Below are 24,616 nucleotides of genomic sequence, written 5' to 3'. Positions count from 1 at the left end.
CTAATGGCTTAAACTTTACTCCTTTGTCACTGGCATGTCTGGAAACTGGTGCCACAGAGGCCCTGAATCCACGTTCCCTCTGGTATTCACATTGTATACAGTTTAATGAAACACAGAAATTATTTGTCCGCCACTTATTAAAGAAATAAGCTAGGATGGCTGTATTTTGTGCAGTACCTTTGCAAGCATATTCATACCCCTGCAGACTGTGGCTAGCAGCATTTTTGTGTAAAATCTAAAAATAAGTAGTTTTTAATTTACAAAACTCAACTGGTGATCTACAACTCAGAAGCAGTCATGCTTTCCTTGAATAAGAAATTTTCCCCCATACCCACACTGGATTTATCTCAGAAAAACATGAACACTCTCTCGGTTTAGTTTCAAAATAGAAAATTCACAGTTAAGAGCTGAGGATATGCTTTATTTTATCGCCTTAGATAGTGAAAGCAGCTGCAGGAGCATCTTTAACATGAGAGAGATCCAATAAGTATCTAATGCGGTTTCAAGAGATAAGGCTGTGGTTTTCAGCATCACTGCAAAGGGGTAAAATGCAGGTTCATAATAAGGGAATGAGATCTGATGAGAGCATAGGCTTTCAGCAGAACTCACCTATGAGAATCTTTTTTTCCTATTACATCTTGGGTTTTTTGTTGGTTTTTTCCCTCCACCTGCTTCTTGTAAGCAACTTAAGTTCTGGTTTGAGTTGATACAAACCAAAACTCGGTGCCACCGACGGCAACAACGTGGGAGGAGACCGCAAATAATGGCATCTTACTATAGGGAGATCCAAATCCCCACAGATTTTTTTCCTCTGGCAACAGTTTTCTCCTGCAGTGTCACTATCAGGACTTTATTCCACGGGGTATCTAGTCCTGTACATTTCCACTTTTGGTCTGTGCGTTATTTTAAGGATTCTGTGAAAGTGTAAAAAGGGCACATCCGAGTTTCATACAGAGAGGCCTATACCTCCATTGAAGTTTTACATTAAAGGGGATTTGCAAGTCAGAAACCATTAGGAAAAAATACCAGTACTGTTTTCTAATCACATAACAAGACCCAAACAATAAAGCTCCACTTCCTTGCCCTGGTGGGAAGTTTCCTCCTTCTGAATGAAGCTCTCCCTTTCTAAACAACACACCCTTATGCAAATATTCCGAATCCATACAAATTATTCCCAAGCATTCCCTCATTAAACACCCAAACTAAAAACCACTGGCCCAGTTCACAGAGACATTTATTCTTCGGCATTGTCATTTCTACGTGAACTTGGGTTTCTTCTCTGTTTTATTTTTGGTTTGTTTGCGGTTTGGAGGGTTGGTGGGGTTTTGGGTTTTCTTTTTAAACCTTTGACTCTCATTAGCTTCCTCAACAAAAATACTCCAGTCAGAAGAGCTGAAGGTGACAAGCACTATAGTTTTAGAAACCTTACATTGCACCAGCAATTAAAAAGCACAAGAAATCCCCTGCTCTCCCAAAATCCTCTGACTTGTCACCCACATGAGAGCAAACAAGGATTTCGGAAACAACAGAGGAGCACGATGGGGCAAGAGAGCACAACCAACAGAGGGACTGATTTAAAACAACGAGAAGAATGGGAGCATTTTCTGCAAACCACAAGTTGTACAAAAGGACAATGAAATAATAAGTTCATTATCAAAGGATAAGCAAAGCCAAGCAACATTTAGATAGGAATTTACCCTCTGTATGAATAGACGCCTGTCCTTTAATACTAAATACTTGCTAAACAAGTTTCAAAAGGTATATAACGAGGCCTGAGTAATAATTATGTTTTATAGTCTTATTCATCTACATGACAAGCTCAACTTCAAACAATTTTTAGATTGATCTAGCTAAGCCAGTGAAACCTCCCCTCTTGGGAATTCTTCTAAAATTGGCTTATTCAAAATAAATCTAAATTAGCACAGTCACACACTTCCTGCTACTAAATGAAAATTTAAATTTCATTATTTTCTCACATTAAGAAGTTCTAACGTGAATTTTGCGATCGAACTACGAACACAAAAAAAGCACCACTGAGAAAAAATAGTTCTAAAGCTCCAATCTGTGACATTAGGAGCTTGAACAGATACCTACGGTATCTAACACCACCTGCCAAATCAGCTCCTCATCCGGCCACACAGTTCTAGTTTGTTGGGGTTTTTTTCTAAACTACACACAAAATCATCAATTTAATTCGCTATATGCACATCTGTGTTGTAAAGCCAACATATACTCCCACTACCCAGGATGATGTGCCGAGATTAGTTTACTCCTCGAAAGACCGAAGACTCAATTTTCACTCCACAGCCCCCTTGCTTCAGTCACACTGCAACACAGGTTGGAAGTGACATAACGAGACATACAATTCACATATGTTTAAAACACACAGGCTTCAGATTTATACGTGTTTTATGGAATTATGTGGAGCGCCATTTCATTCTTCACACAGGTGCAAAGTTAACATTAAACATATTCTCCACATTCCGACTATAAAATGACTTGTACAAGGGAACGTAAACGGGTTGTTGTTGAAAGAACTGTTGGGAAACACAAGTGGGGCAAAGCAGCTAAAACTAACTAGGAGGGGGACTAAATCAAGGAAGGAGAGAGACTTGGTTTTAGTTGGGATTGGTCTGCACAAAGTAACACCTGCACAACCATTTCTTTCTGCAGCAGGGCTGGGTGAGCCTAGTTTAAGTTTACTTAAACTTAAGTTTACTTTCAGCGGCAAAGAGTTTTATTTTTCAGTTGCCTGTTTAACTAAGGTTGAATGGAGACTAAAATCTACAACAAAGACAAAACACAACCGAGCAGCACTGACAAAAAAAACAGAAGAGGACAAATTACAACAGGAGAGAATTAATGACTTTTCCCACCTGTGTGATTTAAAAACATCAGTTTCACAAACAAAATTTGGCAGCACTGTGGACAGCTCAATGAGAACCGAATTGAAGAGACAACACTGAGGGCAGCGAGAGAGAAAAACATCAAAGTAAACTTTGGACTGACTTGATAACATTATTATCAATGGTACTTTCCCATCTAAATCAGTGGTTTCCTTTTACGTTGCTCTGTCCAGTTTTGTGAAGTCATGCAGTCTAAAATAGAAAACTCTTCTTTTTAGAAAGCCTGGTCATCAGGTATCACACAGCTTCCCAGCCGCAACAAGGCTATAAAGAAGATAGTTAGCAGAAATATTTTGCCTTAATACAAAACGCAAAGACACTACAGAAACAGATGAAATAACGCTGATACTAAAGCTTATTTAAAAGCACTAAGTCTGCTCTGAAAAGGTAATAGTAAAAGCGAAACAAATTGAAACAGAGAAGTGAAAATGAATTGTGCTAACCTATGGTGCTCGCTAAACGCACTGGAAGACACCACTTATTAAAAGTATACAAAAATACAGCACCATCTCAGTCTAAGGATTTAGAAGACCACTCCCTGGATAGAAGTAACAAGTCTCTTTGAAGCATTATTTCTAGAAATGGTTATCAAAGAGAACTGCGTACTGACAAATTACAACCCTGGTGTAAGATATGAGACAAACTGGACTTGCATAGTCTATCTGGGGATGGTGATATTCAGGTCTGTCTTTTATGTTATCAAAACTGATATGGAAATGTTTAAGTTCAACATGAGGTATTACAATAAATGGGAAAATAAAGCAAAAAAATCTTTGTACTGAGTGCAGCATTTCCCCAGTCGAAAGGATAAGAGATACTTTTCATTCTACTGGGCTCCTTTGTGTGTACATCAGAGAGGATGCACGATACTAAAGCAATTTAATTGGACAATGGATGGAACAGATCCCTACCCACAGCCACTACAGTTAAAACTACATCATATTTTCCACCAGCTTTTTTTTTTTCTAGTTCATAACTTACCAAAAATAAGACATTGGAGGTTGACTTTTCTTAATTTTCAAACTTAGTAATATTTTCTGTTAGCCTGAGTATTAGAAATTCCACCACTAAAAATATGACCAAGTAAACTTGAAATCAGGGAGGCAATACACAACAAAATTTCGACAAGTCTTACAAGTTTCATAAACCTGTTGTCGGCACATGCTTAGCTGACACAAACCAGACTTTCATTACGCATGTAAAGTTCCTAATTAGCGAGAACTGTGTATGTTCGCAAAGCTAATTTAGCAGGTAGAAGTTTACCGCGTTCATCAACCTGATCCTTGCAATTTCTGGAAAGCCAAAAGTATTCAGAGAGGCTGTTTGCTCAAATGGAAAAATCTTTCCCTCCTATATTGTTTAAGTAGAAGAATGGACCATCATATGATAATTTATGACATATTTTTCGTCTCAGAGTTAAAGGATTTAACTCCCTTTCCCACCCTTCTGTGAAACAGAAGACCGGCAGTGATTGCAGTGCAGCACAGGGTACACAAATTGTGAAAGTCATAGTTTCCTGGAAGTCAGGATTGTTTGGCTCTTTCTATATACATTACAACATGTCACTATATACATAAACATAACAACGCTCCAAAAGTGCAAAACGTCAAGACAAATTAAGTGTGCAAAATCCCATGTAACTGCAGTGTCAGTAAGAGAATCACTGCTGAAATGTTTCACTTTTCCTATAGCAAATATGCTTTAGTTCACTAAGGAAAGGAGAAAGTTTGGTTCACATGCATGACAACTACAATTATCTTTTCATCAAATGACTACCTCATCTTTAAGCCACTTTAAGACTAGCTGAAGCAACATAAATATACACAGTCTTCTCTTTAGGAAAATATACTGGCCACAGCAATAGCACACTTGAAAAAGTTACACTGTGTTTTAACGTTGTTGAGTACAATCCAAATTTAAGGAAAATTTCCCATGCAAAAAGGAAAAGAGCTGAAATTAAGGTCTCATTTCTTCTTCCATCTATGGCAGCTTACAATGGGTTTCCACATAATTTACTGTCTAAAATTAAGCCAGAGAAACTGGGCGACTCTGTGACACCAGCAGAGCGAGCGCAGTAAGAGCAGGTTCAGATCTTAGAAGTTTGAAAAGTCTAGTAATAATTTTAAAGAGGTAACTTACAACTAAATGACAAGTGGGAAAATAACCTTAGTTTCACTACTTTGGTACAGGGGGCTCAAAATGGTTCCTTGCACTAGAAAAAGTGGTTTGTGTTTTACATATAAAGCCATAATCCTCTTCACAAAGTCACTGTTTTTCAGACAACTGCTGCTTCAATAGTAAATGAAGACCTTAAACAGCAGGCAAAAATCAAATATTCTGTCAAAGAATAAAAAGAGAAGCTATAGCATGCAAAGTTTAGAATTTAGAAATACATGAATACCAAGCAGTATAAGCTACAGAAGTTTTCACAAGTTTTAATCAATTCTTTCAAAGGCATGACAGGATTTTTATCATGCTGCTTTGACATTTTTCTGTGCTTCTAGAAAAAGATATACCAAAATGTAGCAGTGTCAAACTTTTTTATCTTAAAAAAAAGCATTCTCTCTTATATTTTCAGATTTTCTTGAAGGCAAAAAAAGGCGTAAGAGCGCAACGTTTCAGCAAATTCAACACCAAGTTGAGAACTCAAACAGTATTTGGAAAGAAAGAACGGGGACCGTAGGTTTCCTAACCATGAAAACAGCAATTTCATGATGACCCTTTCTTGTATAAAAAACATCTTACTCCCAATGTAACAGCATGTTCGAACAAAGTTTCCACGTTCCGCAGCAATTTTTTGAAATTAGTCAGATACGGCCTCCTAACTTGCTTTATACTCTTTCCAGAAAAAAAGAATAAAGATGAAAATAGCAAACCCTGTGGCAAATTGAGCGATTACATGGGCAGCAGGCCAACAGCACAGGGTTGGCTGCGGTGTCCAGTCTGGCAACGGGAGCTGGAAGCACAGAGTAGCTCGTGTGCTCGGCGGCGTTCGGAGAAGCAAACGGCAGCAAGATCTAAGCTACAGGAGATACGAACGGGGCGCTGAAGCGGTGTCAAGGATGTGCTGACAGACGTGTAGAGGCTGGAGCTCTTGTACATTCGTGGCAGCTGCTGCTTCACACTTCTTGCTCGCTCTTCGGAACGGGATTTCAGCGTACATTCATTTTATAGGTATCAGATTAACATATGGAAAGGGACTTTCACTGGCAGCTCACGGGCCACGTGTAGCCTTACCCAAGACAACTAAGCATCCTGCTGACAGTCCCCGTTTCCAGGCTGGTTCACAGCACAGCCACGCGCTCTTAAAAAAAAAAACCCTCTACTGAAATGCCCTGTTTTATGATTCGGTGTGGAGGAGGAAGCTGTTTGGACTGCTAGAAGCCGCTGTGCCGCGAAGGCTCTCGGTGGATGATTTCACAGGAAGGAAACGGAGAGCCTCATGATGCAGAGAACAACTCACAGCTCATACCCCAGAACAGACACGGTCGCTGCCCAGATCTGCGCAGGGGAAAGGGCTGAGCCGCGGAGATAAACAAGGAGGTGAACAAGACAGAAGGTGAGTTTGTCTGGAGGGAGCAGAATCCCACGAGCCTGAGATGCACACCAGTAACATATAGCAACCTAGGACTCTAATAAGTATAGAGTTTGTTCTATCAAGAGAGGGTTGTTCCAATATGGGGAAAATACCTTTACACACCAAAGGTGGGTCCCCGATGGCAAACAAAAGCCACCAACACTGGTGCCGTGGAAAGTAAGATCATTCCGAGTCACAGGATAGACAGGGGGCAAATCAAGGAACATAAAGAGACTCTCACACGGTAAACTACTCTCAGCCTGTACACTGGCAATATTTTCAATGCTTTAGCTCCTTAGGTATAACTTCTGAAAACTGGTAGGAGGTGAATATAACAGCCTTAGCAACAACAGCACAATTTGAGCACCATGAATACCTGTACGTTAGGAAGACAACCTGACACTAGAAGCAACCAAATGATACATCACTAGTTATACATGGTTATTGGTACTGAAAGGCGAAAATGATGCTATATACGAAATCAAAATCTTGAACACCAGTCTGAACACACATAGCTGCAGAGACTTATCTTCCCGGTGTGTCTAGTAAAAGCCTTTGTGCACTGTAGAAAGAAAAGAAAGCAAAAACAGGAGAGCTGTTCCATTAGGAGGAAAACCAGAATCCTGGTTGTCTGTCTTGATTTTTGTCCCTTAAAAAGGGAAAGACAGGGAAAAAAAAAAGAAGTGAGCACCTAACTGTGGTAAGATGTAAATGCTCTTACGGCACAATCACTTGTAAGAGAGGTAGTAAAGGACACCTCAGCAACAGGTCCTGCATTTCACTACACTATTCTTTGCTGGATTATCCCTCTAAGGGAGAACATTTTATGCAGAACTGTTGAGAACACTAATATAAAACAAAGTTCCACATATTTGGAAACTTTTCTAGATGAAAACTGAGTACCAGTCACCCAAACATCAGTTTCTAGATTAGAAGAGAATCCTCACCACAGAAAGTCTAACAGTAAAAAGAAAAAACCTCTCCCATATTAACTGCACAAACTCCCACAGCATTAACCTATCTTTCCCCTAAACAACATGAAATGCCCCTGAGCGAGTCGGTAACCTTTCTTCCCTCCGCATTCATCTTCCCTTTGCTCCCAGCTTTCATTACACACCTGAGCCTGAAGACATTTAAGGCACCAATAACCTCTCCCAGCCCTCCCCGACATCTGGATACTGTTCACCTCCCTCCAAACACCACAAACCATAGAATCAAAGAATCACAAAATGTCAGGGGTTGGAAGGGACCTCAAAAGCTCATCCAGTGCAATCCCCCCATGGAGCAGGAACACCCAGATGAGGTTACACAGGAAGGTGTCCAGGCGGGTTGGAATGTCTGCACAGAAGGAGACTCCACAACCTCCCTGGGCAGCCTGGGCCAGGCTCTGCCACCCTCACCGGGAAGAAGTTTCTTCTCATATTTAAGTGGAACCTCTTGTGTTCCAGTTTGTACCCATTGCCCCTTGTCCTATCATTGGTTGTCACCGAGAAGAGCCTGGCTCCATCCTCCTGACACTCACCCTTTATATATCTGTAACCATGAATGAGGTCACCCCTCAGTCTCCTCTTGTCCAGCTCCAGAGCCCCAGCTCCCTCAGCCTTTCCTCACACGGGAGATGCTCCACTCCCTTCAGCATCTTGGTTGCCCTGCGCTGGACTCTCTCCAGCAGTTCCCTGTCCTGCTGGAACTGAGGGGCCACAACTGGACACGATATTCCAGGTATGGTCTAAGCCTTTCGTCACACGGCAGATGATAACCAGCGCAGCCGTGTGACAAACACGCCGTTAGCGAAACCACCACCACTCGTGTCCACAACCACCCCGGGAGGACGCGGCCGCCGGCGGCATCAGGGCGGGAGGAAATGGAGACCCCGGGCCCCCGCCGGCAGGAGGCCGAGCTGGCACAACAGCCCAGCCCCGGCCTGGGGAAGGCGGCACGTAGCGCTCAGCCCAGGGGACACCCCGGGGAGGGGGAATCGCTGCCATGTCCCAGCGCCCGGGCAGCGGCAACACGGCCCCGGAGAGGGGCCCCTCCTCAGGCCGGGCCCGGCCTCCCGCCGCGCTGCAGGGAGGGGAGAGGAGGGCAGGGGAAGGCGACCCTCCCCTAAAAGGGGCCTCCGGACACGCAGGCTCGCTCGGCCGCCCTCCCCGAGCTGGCGGCAGCGGCCTGACCCCTCCTTCCCCCGCCAGTGCGGCCGCGGCCTCAGCGGCCCCAGCCAGGCCCGGGTGTCCCCCCCCCCGCCCTCACCAAACGGCTCCCGGCGGCCGTTGGCGCCTCGTGCCCCAACGGTCACCCCCTCACGCGCTCCCCACAGCCGGGAGAGCCGGAGAAAGTCGCTCCGGGAGGGGAACGCGAACCGTCCGAAGCCTCACCGGGTCCGGCGGAGGGGGCTCCCGGGTACATGTCTCCGTGTGCGGCGGCGGAGGCGGCGCCTCGCTCCAGGTCCCGGCGGCTCCAGGGGAGGGAAGGGGGGGAAGGGAGCGAGCCCGAGCCCCGGCTGCGCTGTCGGGGGAAGGGGGAGGAGGAGGAAGGGGAGGGGAGGAGGGAGGGAAAGAAAAGGGGAAAAAAAGAAAAAAAAAAAAAAAGAAAAAAAAAAAAAAAAGGAGGGAGGAGGGCCGGGCCGACGCCGGGAAACCAGGTTACTCAGCGGCACTGAAGAGCGGGGCGGTGGGTGGGGAGAAGGGAGGAGCCGCGGGGTCACGGGGAAGGGCCGCCCCGCCTCCTCCTGCCCGCGGCGGGCGGGAAGGGAAGCGGCTGCTGCGCCCCGGGGGCTCCGCTGCCAGCTCCCCGCTCCCCGCTCCTCGATCCCCGCTCCTCGCTCCCCGCTCCTCGCTCCCCGCTCCTCGATCCCCGCCGCGCTCCCCCGGGGAGCTGAGCGCCCTCCTGCCGCCTCCCGCTCCTCCCCGCGCTGGAGCTGAGCAGCTCTGCCCCAGTCCTGCCATCAGTACCTTGTGGTTCGCTCCTACAGCCGCTCAACGTGGCTAACCAGACAGAAAACATGTGGAGCAGGAGCCTTTCTAGGCCCTGGAGTCACCCACCACGGCTGCTTTATACCCTTGGGCAGGTGCAATAGCAACAGTCACACTAAAACAAAGCACAGAGCCACGAAGATGCTGAAGGGAGTGGAGCATCTCCCGTGTGAGGAAAGGCTGAGGGAGCTGGGGCTCTGGAGCTGGACAAGAGGAGACTGAGGGGTGACCTCATTCATGGTTACAGATATATAAAGGCTGAGTGTCAGGAGGATGGAGCCAGGCTCTTCTCGGTGACAACCAATGATAGGACAAGGGGCAGTGGGTACAAACTGCAACACAGGAGGTTCCACTTTAATTTGAGAAGAAACTTCTTCCGGGTGAGGGTGGCAGAGCCTGGCCCAGGCTGCCCAGGGAGGTTGTGGAGTCTCCTTCTGTGCAGACATTCCAACCCGCCTGGACACCTTCCTGTGTAACCTCATCTGGGTGTTCCTGCTCCATGGGGGGATTGCACTGGATGAGCTTTCCAGGTCCCTTCCAGCCCCTGACATTCTGGGATTCTGTGATTCACTATTCTATCAGACTCGGGGTTCGTTCTCTTCAGAAAATCCACATCTGCATCAGCGTAAAGGCAACTCATTCCATATAGCTGTATGGATATCGATGGAAAATGGACACACAGAGAATGAGACTGAATTCTTATTTATGTAGAGAATTGCAGGTGTGTCAATATTGAGGGAGTGGAGCATCTCCTGTGTGAGGAAAGGCTGAGGGAGCTGGGGCTCTGGAGCTGGACAAGAGGAGACTGAGGGGTGACCTCATCCATGGTTACAGATATATAAAGGGGGAGTGTCAGGAGGATGGAGCCAGGCTCTTCTCGGTGACAACCAATGGTAGGACAAGGGGTAACGGGTACAAACTGGAACACAGGAGGTTCCACTTAAATATGAGAGAAACCTCTTCCTGGTGAGGGAGGCAGAGCCTGACACTGTGGTTCTGTGTGTGCTGCAGCCAGGACTGCTGGAGACTTGTTCTGTCTTTCAATGAGACCTCAGGAAAATTAACAGTGTGCCTCTGGCTCTGTCTCCACGACCTCTCCTTCAAGGCAGTTTACCTAGTTATGCACGTTTAAAATGAGAGCTGTAATGGCATCAATATTATATGTACTCTACACTCTTGAATGCCCTGTTTACTCGAAAATTGCATTTGATTGTCTCACTGCCTTTATTCCTCTTGTATGGTTCGTCAAACCAGTTAATATCCTCCTTCATCAGCTCATATTTGAAGTGATACAGAAGCATCTCACTGTTCCAAAGTTACATCAGCTACGTGTTTACTCTTCTCTTTGGGTCATATTTGTAGATATTCAAGGGCTGCTGTTACCAGCTCAGCTTTCCCTTCAAGGGAACTGTTCCTGAAACCATTGTCACCACTGGAGTTTCCACAGGAGTGATTTTGTATTTGTCTGCATTCCAAGCTCCTCAAGTTGCTGGAAAGTAACAGTTTAGCAGTAACTATAAACAAATAAAGGACAAAATTGTGGGTCAAATTTAGTGCTAGAGTAAAGCCAAGTAGCTCTAGCAAAATTATAAACTTCAAAAATGTATTTGCCAAGCGAGCTGACAAAGGGGTTGTTGTTTTCCCCTCTGTGAGGAGCTGGGTAATATTTTTGCACAACCACCAATAATTTCTGGTTTCTGCTCTATATCCTTGCTAGAGGCTGAAAGGCAGGGGGAGGAATCCCCAAAAGAAGAGAGTTATCTGAGGCAAGTTTGGCCTTTCTGCTATATCAGATAGTACTAAATGCTGAGGTGATGAGGAAACCATGCAGTGACCCTGTAGTGACATCTGATTTTTTTGATACTCTATTTAAATTAATCTCTTCAGTCTAATTAGGAAGATAACTCTAACATTACAAATACTGTTATTCCTGTCACACATTTAAGTACAAAGGAGTACAAAAATACACTGAATAGTTTCTGGAAAAGTCTACTTGACTAATTTGGTCACCCTGATGAGCAGCACTAAAGGTGTGTTCCCATCAGATCGTGTTTGTAGACACGTGGAATGAGCTCAATACAGACTTCCAGGAAAAGAGCCACCTATAGATGGACAGAAACCAAACTGACTGTTGGACACAGAAACAGGTAATTCCATCTCACCTTTCTACACCATTCTGCTTGTGAAATCCTGGCCTGAAAGCAACGGCCAGTGAAGCGTACGTGCTGAAGGGATGTACTCACATGGGACTTCACTGGATACCCCACGTAGCTGGAAAAAAGAAACAAAAAATAGATTGTGAGAGTCTGTTATCTGTTTGAAAATAACAAGCTAACAACCAGCAAAAGATAGGTGAAATATAAGGGGGGTTTCACAAAACAATAAATACATACCCCACACTTCTTTCGGGCTCCACAGGATACTCTGCAATTCATTTCAGAAATTTTCTGGAAAACAGGGATCCCCAGACCAGCAATTAATACCAGGAACAACCGAAAGTGCAACATACTCTTATTGATTGAAAGCTGATTTTTGTGGATTTAGCACTTCATAAGCAAAGGGGCTTATCGCTGTGTATATATGACTGCAGACTTGCACAATCAGTTAAATAATAAATCAGTTACATCGTTTTATTTAAGCATTATTTTCTCATGTAGAAATCCTGCAGGCTATTTTCATGCTACCGCACACTTCCAGCAGCATTTCTGTGTCACTGAGGAGAGTTGCAGCTCTTTCCTAAGTCTGCTCTTCAAGTAACATGACACACACTCATTTTGGGCTTTATTTCTAATGGTTTCTGTCACTGACGATATTCAGGAGCATGGTGGAACCTAATTATGTCTTACCAGGCAATTTCACCCTAGGAAGACCTCTAGTTTTTTAAGAGGTTTGGTTTTAAAGATAGGTTTGAAAGCTCTATTAAAGCATTCTTTTATACGTGCCCTTTATATGTTATCTTAACAATTATATAGTGGTATAAGAACTGCTTAAGCACTTAAAATCAGGTTTCTTTAAAGAAAAAATTGAGTGCCTGTTGGACATGATACCTATCATAACTGCTGGATTTCAAGCTGACATTTCCCAGAACTGATATCTCTCAAAGAAGGAATTATTAGTTTTGGAAAAACTGAGCATTTTCACCTAATTTTGGAAGCAAAGATGGTATTTAGGAACAGCTTTTAAAATCATTTATATCAGCAGGAGCAATCTGGGGAAAATATTTTATGTACAAACAGGCTAGTGACAAATGAAATGGCTTTTCTTTTGATGAGAGAACATACATCGATCTCACCGAGCAACAACCTTTCCCTTTTTAACCTGAATTAACTCAAAACCCCCACAGTTTATAAATGTCTTTTAGTCATTGATAACGATACAGTGGCAAAAAAGATAGCCATTTTCTTCTTGACTCCAGTGGGATTTAAACTTACATTTTCCTGTTCTCAACTGGAATAACTTTTAAGATGTTATTCTGGAGTGCATTTAGTAGCCATCACATAATCTATGTCCTGCTTTGCATAAGAATATATAAGTGAGATCAGGACAAAAGTGAAGAAGACCTCAACTCTATGATCTAACGTGTTCACACGGTTACAAAGATTTGAGGGTTCTGGTCCCCTCCCCAGGGACTGTTACAGTTACTAATTTAATCACAAATAATCCATGGTAGAGGGACCCAAACCTGATTTTTGTCTCGCCACCCCAGACAAGTGTCCTAATTACTGAGCTACAAAGCCACACTTGATTTCTTTTGCCAAACCAATTGCACTACTTATTTAAAAAAAAGTATTAATTATTATTAGATTACTAACTTCATTCAAGAAAGACTTTTCTAGGTGATCAGGGCCAACAATACAACAATTAAACGCTATGAAAAAGATGCAGCACCACCTATTGGGGATATATTAGGTATGCTGGTTATTACAGTTTTAAGTAGTAACAGAGTTTTGTTCTTTGTCATAGTAACTTAGTTCAGGAAAACAAAAACCCAGCTAGGGAGAAAAGTAGTTTCCAAAAAGAAGGTACGGGAAACAAATACCGTGTCTGAGGCACATAAACAGTGGCTCAAAATGAAATCAGGGCAACATGATTATTTACCAACATCTTCCTCCCTTGAGAGTGGGAAAGACTTCACCCATTGCTGTTGGGTGAAGGTGCTGGCGTGAATCATTTAGGTTGGAAAAGACCTTTAAGTCAGTGAGTCCAATCATTAACCTAATACTGCTGCGTCCGCCACTAAACCATGTCCCGAAGTGCCACATCTACACATCTTTTAAACCCCTCCAGGGATGGTGACTCCACCACTGCCCTGGGCAGCCTGTTCCAATGCCTGACAACCCTTTCCATGAATAACTTTTTTTTATATATTCCAATCTAAACCTTCCCTAGTGCAACTTGTGGCCCTATAGACAGTTACAGGATCAGAAGTGAGAAGTACATACCCACTGCAAATTTCTCGACCTTACTCCTTGGTCTGCCTCGGAACTGGGTTTTATTAACCAGCATTCCTGACTGGATATCCAGACTTCAAAAAGCTTTGAGAAGCGGCACTACTTTATTTTTCTTTTTTTAGCTTTCTTATTACATAGGAAATTGTTTTCATCATAACTTTATTCTGAGCCCTGACAGAGCAGCCTTATCAGTGTCACTCATTCGATGCAGCAAGACAACCATGAAGCAAGGATGTAGGCAAATCTCATTTAATTAACATCTTTACCACCCTGAGCCTAAGCTTATGTGAATGTCACATTTAAATTTTGAGTCTTTATGTTTTATTTTTTAACAACACGTCGGCATTTTAAATAATTTTTAGCTTAAGCACTGTTATATCAGAACTGTCAGCAGTGTTCCTGCTCCCTCCGTCAGAGCCCACACGAGTTTCCATTCCTATTTTCACCATTAAAACAGAATAGGAAAAGCTGGCCCCTATCATTCACCTCTTTATCCAACAGCAATTGGAATGCTTGTGTCTCCAAATGTATTTGGTTTCAGTACCACAGCGCTAAACGTGCTCATTGTTGCAACAAGAATCCCTGGAATACAGAGAACCTGTCTAAAGAAAGCAATTATAAGTAGCCACTATATAAATCCTGCAAAATAAGCTCCTTTCTGTTTACTGCAGGATGTTTTCTGTGGAGCAGATGTTTCAGATGCTGAATGGAACACTGTTGAGTTTCTTAGCTGGCAGTACCTCTAAACAAAAAGGAAAAGCTATCTGAGCAGCTCCTTATCTGGGCTTGCCTAATCTTCAGTTGCTTCCTCACATATATAAATGGAATCTGGTGTGGGATCCACTTAGGAGGGAATCTTTCTTATTTGAATAGCTTGACTGTCCCACAGGTGTTTTTAGCCTTTTGACAAGCTGTACGTTTCCAGAGGTGGCGTAATGCGAGTTACTCTGAGATCCTGATGCCCTTGAACAAACTCCAGTTTCTGCTTCCTGATGCTTGGAATATAGTTATATACTATATAGGAACTTCCTTCATTAGTAAATTATGCCTGATGTCTATTAAGCCTCTAATTTCATTGCTTGTTTGTACACTCTCATTACTCATCTCCCAGGCCACCTTCACTGGCGAGTTCATTTGATTGAAAAGGAATCTTTTCTTGCCATGTTGCTACTTTTCGGTCAGATCATTTTGTGAGGGACAGACGCAGCCAGCTCACGCAAGTCATTTGTGAAATCCCATCCCACCTCAAGCAATTACAGAGGTTCCATGATACTTCATCCTAATGGTAGCAGGTATTTATTTGCTACTTTGAGTTAGATACTAAAAATGTGGACAGTTGCCCTCTGCCTTGTGTAGGAAGTACATGTTTCAATTCAGAGCTGTTGACCCCACTAATAGGGTTAAGAACTCACAGGGTAAGTGCTGCAACACTCTGCATTTATCATCTCCAGCAGTAGGCAGGGTCAAATCTTCATTCAGTGAAACTTTGAGTGATTTGTGATCGTGAGGAAGGGATGGACACAAGAGGTCAAGTCCCTCTTGCCTATCTCCATTTTCACTTGTAATGGTCTAATAAATCCTCAGATTTTTATGAAGGAGCATTACAATAGCGGGCTCTCAGATGTGCTTTGCTGGTAGTGGAAAATTGTCATTTTTAGGATTCTAAGCTTTCAGTCTTTTTGCAAATTCTTGAATAATTTTGCTCAAGCTTATTTTTGAAAGTTTGACTTATTTATAATAGAATGGTTGTGGCTGGAATGGACATCTTGACCAGCTCAGGTTGCTCAGAGCCCCGTCCAGCCTGGCCTGGGATGTCTCCAGGGATGGTTCATCCACCACCTCTGTGCCCAGCCTGGGCCAGGCTCTCACCACCCTCATTGTGAACAATTTCTTCCTCATGTCTAGTCTGAAAAATGATGGGCAGGTCTCCAGCACTTGGGCACAAGCAGTAATGAGAATGCACTTCCATGCAGCCTTGCCTAGCACATCTGAGCTGGGGAGGACCTGTTTGTTGGGGCACCATGCTGTGCTTGCCATTGCCACCAGATGCTTGGGGCACAACTGACCTGCAAGTCATGGGGACCCTGTGGTGGACAATTGGATTCTGCAACCATTGTGTCACCCTCACAGCCATATCTCCTCTACAAACCTCCTCTAGAGGTCAACCTTGAAATACCAGAGTAGCAGTTCCCTGCATCAGCTGGATGATCGCCAAGCGATAGCACAAGAGGAACCTGGGCAAGCTGGGCCAGGGTTTGACCACCCTCAGTATCAAAAATTTCTTCCTCATGTCCAGCCTGAATCTCCCTCCTTTAGTTTAAAACCATCACCCCTTGTCCCATCACAACAGGCCCTGCTAAAAAGTCTGCAGGGGGTCCCACCAGAGCGGAGCAGAGGGGCCGAATCCCCTCCCTGCCCTGCTGCCCACGCTCCTGCTGATGCAGCCCGGGACACAATTGGCTTCTGGGCTGCGACTACACATTGTGGGCTTAAAATGCCAAATAACATACGCGTGGAAATCAAGATGATGCTGAAACAGGCTGGGAGAGAAAACCACGGGCAGAATAAAATACCTTTTAACAACCGAGTGCCTGAAAACCTTTATTTCCCTTTTATTTCTTTATTTCTTTATTTCTTTTTGCAGTGTCTCTCTCCTGGTATTTGCTGTATTTCCTTGTATTCATTTAAGGCTGAGGCCTTTAATTCCCTAAACATCATTTTTCTCTGTACAAAGGAAGAAATTCTGGCTATTTAGAGTTCTGAATATTCCTTATAGACTTATAAAAACAAACGTCTAATCTGACTGGAAGTGCCAACGAATAAAGGGAGGGTTTGTGGTGCCTGGAGCTGTTACGGACACCCTGAAAGAACAAAGAGTTTGAGCGCTCTTACAATAAAACATTCCAATATGTTTTGGGAGAGGAACGATGATGATTCCTGTCTTAACCTTGCAAAATTGTGAAAATAAGCATGGTTTTGCTCTCTTAGTTTAGTTATCCTTTTATTTTTTGAAAGCCTGGTTGTATCCTCTATGTACTTTATTTTTCAGGGTATGTAGTTAGGGGTCTTGCTCCATCCCAAATGTTGGCAGGATGATTTGTGCTGCTCTTTCTAAGTGGTTATTTCTACTCTGAAAACACTTAATAAAATGATAGGCAATATAGTTAAAATAGTTGAATTTAAAGGTTTGTTTTCCCTATTACATTAATTTTTAATTTTCTATTTAAATGTTATATTTTTATATGGAGATTACTTTGCATATTACCAGACTATATCCGCTCTATTATGGGTAGTCTAAGATACTGTGCACAGAAATTAAGGTGCAGCTACAACTGGGTTGTTATTACCAGGTGAGAGATGGTGATTCAAATTTAAAATCTAGTATAAAGCCGTAAGTTGCTGTGGGTTTGCATGGGTATGCAGTTAAGAAATTGGGAGAAATAAAGAATGTAGAACAAATAGTTCCTGCAATGGTTAACATGTTGTCTTTTATTACAATTTATTCAAAACATGATTAGATATTCGCTCTATAATGTATAGCAGAAGTTAGAAGGCGGAACTGTTAACTTATATTTTGAAGCTTCAACTGTCTACATCTCATTGATAAAGAAACTATTAGGGATCCTAAATGACCAAAGCTCTTCAAATGCGCCGTCACTGATGAGATTTATAATAATCGACCTTTAAACATTTTAACCCACAGGCCAAAACGCTACGGAAATTAATCCAACAAACCTTTCGACAATTTGCCAACCTCAATAGAGAAGAAAGCATTTTGAAGTTCTTTGAGATCCTCTCTCCCGTGTACAGATTCGACAAGGAATGCTTCAAGTGCGCGCTCGGCGTAAGTAGATGAACCTGACGCCAGAATACACGCTGTACTTATGACTAATTGGTTTTGCTTAATTCCGAACCTAATTGCTTGCCAAGTTCCCGTTGCGATGTAGAGACGAGTCACAGAATCCCAGAATGTCAGGGATTGGAAGGGACCTGGAAAGCTCATCCAGTGCAATCCCCCCATGGAGCAGGAACACCTAGATGAGGTTACACAGGAAGGTGTTCAGGCAGGTCTTGAATGCCTCCAGAGTAGGAGACCACCCTCACGGTGAAGGATTTCTTTCTTATATCTAATCTAAATCTCCTCTTTTTTCGTTTAAAACCATCACCGTTGTCCTTTTGCAACAGATCCTGCTAAAAAGTCTGTCCCCATCTTTCTTACAGGCCCCTTTTAAGCACTGAAAGGCTGCAATAAGGTCTCCCTGGAGCCTTCTCTTCTCCAGCTGAACACCCCAACTCTCTCAGCCTGTCCTCCCAGTAGAGCTGTTCCAGCCTCTGATCAATTTTTTGGCCTCCTCTGGCCACTCTCCAACAGGTCCATGACTTTCTTGTACCAAGCACTCCAGAGCTGGACCAGCACTGCAGGGGGTCTTAGCAGAGCAGAGGGGCAGAACCACCTCCCTGACCTGCTGTCCACGCTGCTTGTGATGCAGCCCAGGACACAATTGGCTTCTGGGTTGCAAGTTCACAGCGCTGGCCCATGTCCAGATTTTCATCCACTAGTACCCCCAAGTCCTCCTCAGGGCTGCTCTCCATCCATCCAGAACCCATTCTGTACTGATACCGAGGTTTGCCGCAACCCAGTTGCAGCACCTTGCATTTGGCCTTGTTGAACCTCAAGAGGTTTGCATGGGCCCACTTCTCAACCTTGTCCAGGTCTGCCTGAATGGCATCCCATCTCTCAGGCGTGTCAACCACACCACTCAGCTTGGTGTCACGCACAGGCTTCATTCATGAAGATATTCAACAGCACTGGTCCCAATACGGACCCCTGATGGACACCACTCCTCACAGATCTCCACCTAGACACTCAGCTGTTGACCACTACTCTACGGATATGTCCATCCAGCCAATTTCTTCTCCACTGAATGGTCCAGCCATCAAATCTGTCTCTCCCCAATAGAGAGAAGGATGTTTGTGGGGGACCATGTCAAAAGCCTTACAAAAGTCTAGATAGACAACATCCATAGCTCTTCCTTTTTCCACTGCTGTCATCACTCCATCATAGAAGCCACTAGGCTGGTCAGGCAAGACTCACCCTTGGTGGAGCCATGCCGGCTGTCTTGAATCCCACCAAGTTTCAGTAATGGCAACTAGGTTGTAGCTTTCTAGCAGCATGGTGGCTTGCAGCTCCTGTTTATTGCCCGTGCTCTGTGCATTGGTGTAGAGGTGCTTCAGCTGGGCTGTCAGCCGTGTCACCTGGAGAAACACCCCTTAATTCCTTTGTGGTACTTCAGTGGTGTTCCCCTGTTGGATGATTTTATCTCAGGAGTTCCTGGCTCATCCTTGTAAGATTTTCAAGTGTGCTGCAGCGTACCCATCAAGTCTCAGAGCAACAGGCTGAGGGTGCCCACTAGCACCCCATCCCTCTAACCTTCGCATGTTGTCCCATGGCTTGTCTGTCATGGGCCAGCCTGATATTATCCCCCTCCAGCTTCGAGCCTAGTTTAAACCTCTGTTAATGAGCTCTGCTAGCTCCTGAGCAAAGACCCTCTTCCCACTTTGAGAACGGCGAATCCCTTCTGATACCAGCAGGCCTAGTGCTGTGTAGACCTTAATGGGCTGGAGAACTGGGTAGGGAAAAATTTAATGAAATATAACAAGGGCAAGTGTAGAGTCTTGTATCTGGGCAGGAACAACCCCAGGTTCCAGTATAAGTTGGGGAACGAGCTGTTGGAGAGCAGTGTAGGGGAAAGGGACCCGGGGGTCCTAGGGACAGCAGGATGACCATGAGCCAGCACTGGGCCCTTGTGGCCAGGAAGGCCAATGGTACCTGGGGTGGATGAGAAGGGGGTGGTCAGTAGGTCAGAGAGGTTCTCCTGCCCCTCTACTCTGCCCTGGGGAGACCACACCTGGAATATTGTGTCCAGTTGTGGCCCCTCAGTTCCAGCAGGACAGGGAACTGCTGGAGAGAGTCCAGCGCAGGGCAACCAAGATGCTGAAGGGAGTGGAGCATCTCCCGTGTGAGGAAAGGCTGAGGGAGCTGGGGCTCTGGAGCTGGAGAAGAGGAGACTGAGGGGTGACCTCATTCATGGTTACAGATATATAAAGGCTGAGTGTCAGGAGGATGGAGCCAGGCTCTTCTCGGTGACAATCAATGGTAGGACAAGGGGTAATGGGTACGAACTGGAACACAGGTGGTTCCACTTAAAGATGAGAAGAAACTTCTTCCTGGTGAGGGTGGCAGAGCCTGGCCCAGGCTGCCCAGGGAGGTTGTGGAGTCTCCTTCTGTGCAGACATTCCAACCCGCCTGGACACCTTCCTGTGTAACCTCATCTGGGTGTTCCTGCTCCATGGGGGGATTGCACTGGATGAGCTTTCCTGACATTCTGGGATTCTGTGATTCTGTGTGACTTGCCTCCATTCACTCCTTTCCTTTGAGCTGCAGTTTGGTGGGAGAAGATACAGGATCCCCTTGATCTTGGGTTTATTGTGGTGGCTGTTCTTCTCTCTGTCTCAAGGCAGAACATGATCCCAGGTTCACAGTATCACAGTATGTTTGGGATTGGAAGGGACCTCAAAAGATCCTCCAGTCCAATCCCCCTGCTGGAGCAGGAACACCTAGGTGAGGTCACACAGGAACATGTCCAGGCAGGTTTTGCATGTCTGCAGAGAAGGAGACTCCACAACCCCCCTGGGCAGCCTGGGCCAGTGTCTGTCACCCTCAGTGAGAAGTTTTTTCTCAAATTTAAGTGGAACCTCTTGTGTTCCAGCTTGATCCCATTACCCCTTGTCCTATCATTGTTTGCCACCGAGCAGAGCCTGGCTCCATCCTCCTGACACTCACCCTTTATATATTTAGAAACATTGATAAGGTCACCCCTCAGTCTCCTCTTGTCCAGCTCCAGAGCCCCAGCTCCCTCAGCCTTTCCTCACACGGGAGATGCTCCACTCCCTTCAGCATCTTTGTTGCCCTGCGCTGGACTCTCTCCAGCAGTTCCCTGTCCTGCTGGAACTGAGGGGCCACAACTGGACACAATATTCCAGGTGTGGTCTCCCCAGGGCAGAGTAGAGGGGGAGGAGAACCTCTCTGACCTACTGACCACCCCCTTCTCATCCACCCCAGGTACCATTGGCAGAGCATCCACCCGGTCACGTCTCACACAGGTGTCACCAGTGAGAGCCTCTGGCTCTCCGGGCAGCCTGGGACCCGTACGGCTGCAGGTTCTCCCGGGAGCCCTGGCCGGGTTGCCACACGCTCTCCGGTGAGCGCGGAGGACACGGGTCCAGCCGGTGGGTACCACAGCAACGCTCCTCGGGTACGGTACCGGCTGGTACTTCGGGGGTTACAGACCCCCCGATTCACACAATACCCTTCCCCTTATCAGTCTATTTAAGATGTGGATTCCTGGTACTTCGGCTACACTTTCCCCTAAATTAACTTGTAAATACGGGTATCAGTATGCACACAGGTATCAGTATGCACACAGGTATCAGTATGCACACAGGTATCAGTATGCACACAGGTACCAGTATGCACACAGGTATCAGTATCCATACAGGTATCAGTATGCACACAGGTATCAGTATGCACACAGGTATCTATATATTCGGGGAAGAGGCTGTTTTACGTTAAGGATTCCGAGTCCGAGGTCTCTCGGTCCTTCCCCCCGCCGGGAGCAGGCGCCAGGTCCCCGGTGATATGAAAACAACAGTTCCTCGTTAAACGTTCGTTACAATAACGACAAACGCTGAGGGTTTTTTCCCTGACAATAAGGCGGGTTCAAGGCCTCCACTCGGAAACATCTTCACGGCGGCGGCTCCACGGCCCCGCGGCGGAAACGGCCCCGGGAGGAACCCCCCGGCCTCCGGAAGCCACCCCGGAGCGCTCCCGGCATCCCTCGCTACGCCGCGATTGGCAGAGCGCTTCCCCTCGCCATTGGCCAGCGCCGCGCTGCCGGCCGCGGATTGGCCAGCGGCGCTGACACTCTGCGGCGTCTCAGTCCTCCGGCTCCGCGATTGGCTGAAGGCGCCCTTATAAAGCTCCCCCGCAAGCACGCGTCCCCTTTCGTCCCTGGCGGCCCAAGGTGCTGCGTCCTTCAGCTGAAGCTAAGGCCGACCCGGCGACTGGCACCGCGCCCCTCCCCGCCATGGCCTCCGTCTCCGAGCTCGCCTGCATCTACTCCGCCCTCATCCTGCACGACGACGAGGTCACCGTCACGGTGAGTGCGGCCCGGCCCGGCGCGGCGCCACAAGATGGCGGGAGGCGGCGCGGCCGGGCGGCTGCTGAGCGGCGCTGTCGTTGCAGGAGGACAAGATCAACGCGCTCATCAAGGCGGCCGGAGTGAACGTGGAGCCGTTTTGGCCGGGGCTCTTCGCCAAGGTGGGCAGAGGGAGCGGGGCCGGGCTGGGGAGGGGGCGGCGGCTGGTCACACCCCGTGGTGCCGGTCGGGCGGTAGATCCCCCGCGGTCAGCTGCGAGATGTTCCCTCGAACGGGTGCGAAACGTGCTGAGTGTTTGTTCCTGCAGGCTCTGGCCAACATCGACATCGGCAGCCTGATCTGCAACGTGGGCGCGGGCGGCGGCGGAGCCCCCGCTGCGGCTGCTCCGGCCGGCGGGGCCGCGCCCGCGGGAGGAGCCGCCCCGGGTGAGTGATGGTGACGGGGCTGCCCCGCTGCTCCCGCGGGGACGCGTGTCCGGCTGTGGCCCCTCAGTTCCAGCAGGACAGGGAACTGCTGGAGAGAGTCCAGCGCAGGGCAACCAAGATGCTGAAGGGAGTGGAGCATCTCCCGTGTGAGGAAAGGCTGAGGGAGCTGGGGCTCTGGAGCTGGAGGAGACTGAGGGGTGACCTCATTCATGGTTATAAATATGTAAAGAGTGAGTGTCAGGAGGATGGAGCCAGGCTCTTCTCGGTGACAACCAATGACGGGACAAGGGGTAATGGGTTCAAACTGAACACAGGAGGTTCCACTTAAATATGAGAAGAAACTTCTTCCTGGTGAGGGTGGCAGAGCCTGGCCCAGGCTGCCCAGGGGGGTTGTGGAGTCTCCTTCTGTGCAGACATTCCAACCCGCCTGGACACCTTCCTGTGTAACCTCATCTGGGTGTTCCTGCTCCATGGGGGGATTGCACTGGATGAGCTTTCCAGGGCCCTTCCAACCCCTGACATTCTGGGATTCTGCATCCAGGTGGGGGAAACAAGGGGTGAACAGCTGTTCATTATCAGCTTGGCTCTTCCCCTTGCAATTGTAGTATGCGGATGGGTGTTCTACAGCAAAACGGCCCCTCACCTTTAGAAAGGCTGGAGGTGCACTTTGTGCACAGGATTGGTTGGCTCAGAATTAAGGCTGATGTTCCTGTGTGTCATCAGGATCCCCTCGTGAAGGGCGGAGGGAGAACACCTGCTAAGTTTTTTCAAATTTACAGGAATTAATTTAGAACACACAAACCTGCTTTCTCCATAGCGGAAAGAGCAATCTCCTCAGGCTGTTAGGGTCGCTATGGTCTTGCTTCTTGATATTATAGTAGTGTAATGATGTGAGGTTTCTGTGGCATGTGAGTGTGTGCTGGTAATGTGGACAAAGTCTGATCCCTTTCTCCTTTTCCAGCTGAGGAGAAGAAAGAAGAGGAAAAGAAGGAAGAATCAGAGGAATCTGATGACGACATGGGCTTTGGTCTTTTTGACTAATTAGTTTTGTACCCGCCTGTAATAAACAACATTTAAATACACTTCGCTCCAGTAATGATGTGTGTGAAGTGGGGCAGGCAGAGGATGGCAAAGGTACCTGTAGGAGCCAGAGCTGCTGTCACTGCATGGTCATGTGGGGTTCATTTTTAGGTCCAGGCCCTTGTTGGGGCCTAAAGTGAGGATATTGTTTATTCATTAGTAGGTAGTAATGTTGGTTGGGTAACTTTTTTGCATTTCCAGAAAAAAAATAGGTAAGAAGCATCTCTGAAATGGGCTTTGAAGGGTGGGGGTGGAGGATTGTGTAACTTTCAAAGAATGTTTCTAAAATAACTTTTGAATGGGACTTTCCCAGAGCAACTGAGCAAGGGAAGGGCTCTATATTTGAAAAGATTAAAATTATGCATTAGTGTAACATCATATAAGAAGAACCCGGAGTTGTACAGGAGGGTTGTGCCAAGTCCTGATCAAAAATTGATGCATGTTGTGCTGTCCCATCTTCCCATAGAACTGGAACTTTTTTTTTTTTGTAAGATGCAGGTGCCCAGGGAGGAATTGAGTCTGTGCAGCCCCTGATGCTGCTGAGATTTGCTCCTGAGCTTCCAAAATAGCTCCTGCAAAAACTGCTCAGCTGCCACATCCCCCTGTCCCTTGTAAATAAACCTTCCCCTGGGAAAAAAGAAAACAGGTTCCAGTATAAGTTGGGGAATGAGCTGTTGGAGAGCAGTGTAGGGGAAAGGGACCTGGGGGTCCTGGGGACAGCAGGGTGACCATGAGCCAGCACTGGGCCCTTGTGGCCAGGAAGGCCAATGGTACCTGGGGTGGATGAGAAGGGGGTGGTCAGTAGGTCAGAGAGGTTCTCCTGCCCCTCTGCTCTGCCCTGGGGAGACCACACCTGGAATATTGTGTCCAGTTGTGGCCCCTCAGTTCCAGCAGGACAGGGAACTGCTGGAGAGAGTCCAGCGCAGGGCAACAAAGATGCTGAAGGGAGTGGAGCATCTCCCGTGTGAGGAAAGGCTGAGGGAGCT

The 24,616-nt window shown here is 46.4% G+C and overlaps 3 protein-coding genes and 1 long non-coding RNA gene across 8 annotated transcripts in view; 3 read left to right on the top strand and 1 right to left on the bottom strand.

Moving 5' to 3' along the window:
* AGO2 (argonaute RISC catalytic component 2) overlaps nucleotides 1-9,501 on the bottom strand; it is a 58,700-nt gene extending 49,199 nt beyond the window's left edge. For 2 of the 4 annotated variants that reach the window (XM_082045908.1, XM_082045910.1), the window contains exon 1: nucleotides 8,859-9,427. In XM_082045908.1, coding sequence (XP_081902034.1) covers nucleotides 8,859-8,889 — 31 coding nt within the window. In that variant the 5' untranslated portion in view covers nucleotides 8,890-9,427. The other 2 variants (XM_082045909.1, XM_082045907.1) reach the window with 2 other exon arrangements.
* LOC309436619 overlaps nucleotides 1-24,616 on the top strand; it is a 481,462-nt gene that overhangs the window by 342,399 nt on the left and 114,447 nt on the right. The gene's annotated exons all lie outside the window — the stretch shown is intronic.
* LOC309436615 (uncharacterized protein) lies at nucleotides 8,056-21,944 on the top strand (the record flags this gene model as incomplete). 2 transcript variants are annotated; one of them, XM_082045913.1, is made up of 4 exons in its annotated part: nucleotides 8,056-8,205; nucleotides 11,501-11,602; nucleotides 17,610-17,750; nucleotides 21,681-21,944. In XM_082045913.1, the coding sequence occupies exons 2-4, from the start codon at nucleotides 11,564-11,566 to the stop codon at nucleotides 21,942-21,944; spliced, it is 444 nt and encodes a 147-aa protein (XP_081902039.1). In that variant the 5' UTR covers nucleotides 8,056-8,205; nucleotides 11,501-11,563. The 2 variants fall into 2 exon arrangements, 1 of the variants encoding a protein (XP_081902039.1); XR_014183381.1 differs by lacking the exons at nucleotides 11,501-11,602; nucleotides 21,681-21,944 and having other exon boundaries at nucleotides 17,610-17,821.
* On the top strand, nucleotides 21,957-23,632 carry RPLP1 (ribosomal protein lateral stalk subunit P1). The gene is made up of 4 exons (XM_082045917.1): nucleotides 21,957-22,125; nucleotides 22,212-22,286; nucleotides 22,433-22,550; nucleotides 23,512-23,632. The coding sequence occupies exons 1-4, from the start codon at nucleotides 22,054-22,056 to the stop codon at nucleotides 23,589-23,591; spliced, it is 345 nt and encodes a 114-aa protein (XP_081902043.1). The 5' UTR covers nucleotides 21,957-22,053; the 3' UTR covers nucleotides 23,592-23,632.

Source organism: Streptopelia decaocto (assembly GCF_964273445.1).
Source record: "Streptopelia decaocto genome assembly, chromosome: 2".
Classification (NCBI taxonomy): domain Eukaryota; kingdom Metazoa; phylum Chordata; class Aves; order Columbiformes; family Columbidae; genus Streptopelia; species Streptopelia decaocto.
Note: the sequence above shows the minus strand (reverse complement) of the source record. Positions and strands in the feature narration are given on the sequence as shown.

What these genes read in the sequence shown, in the direction of transcription:
- RPLP1 (XM_082045917.1), top strand. Translation starts at nt 22,054, where the DNA reads ATGGCCTCCGTCTCCGAGCTCGCCTGCATCTACTCCGCCCTCATCCTG. An exon ending in ACGACGAGGTCACCGTCACG is followed by an intron (nt 22,126 to 22,211) that starts GTGAGTGCGGCC and finishes CTGTCGTTGCAG; the next exon opens with GAGGACAAGATCAACGCGCT. An exon ending in GGCCGGGGCTCTTCGCCAAG is followed by an intron (nt 22,287 to 22,432) that starts GTGGGCAGAGGG and finishes TTGTTCCTGCAG; the next exon opens with GCTCTGGCCAACATCGACAT.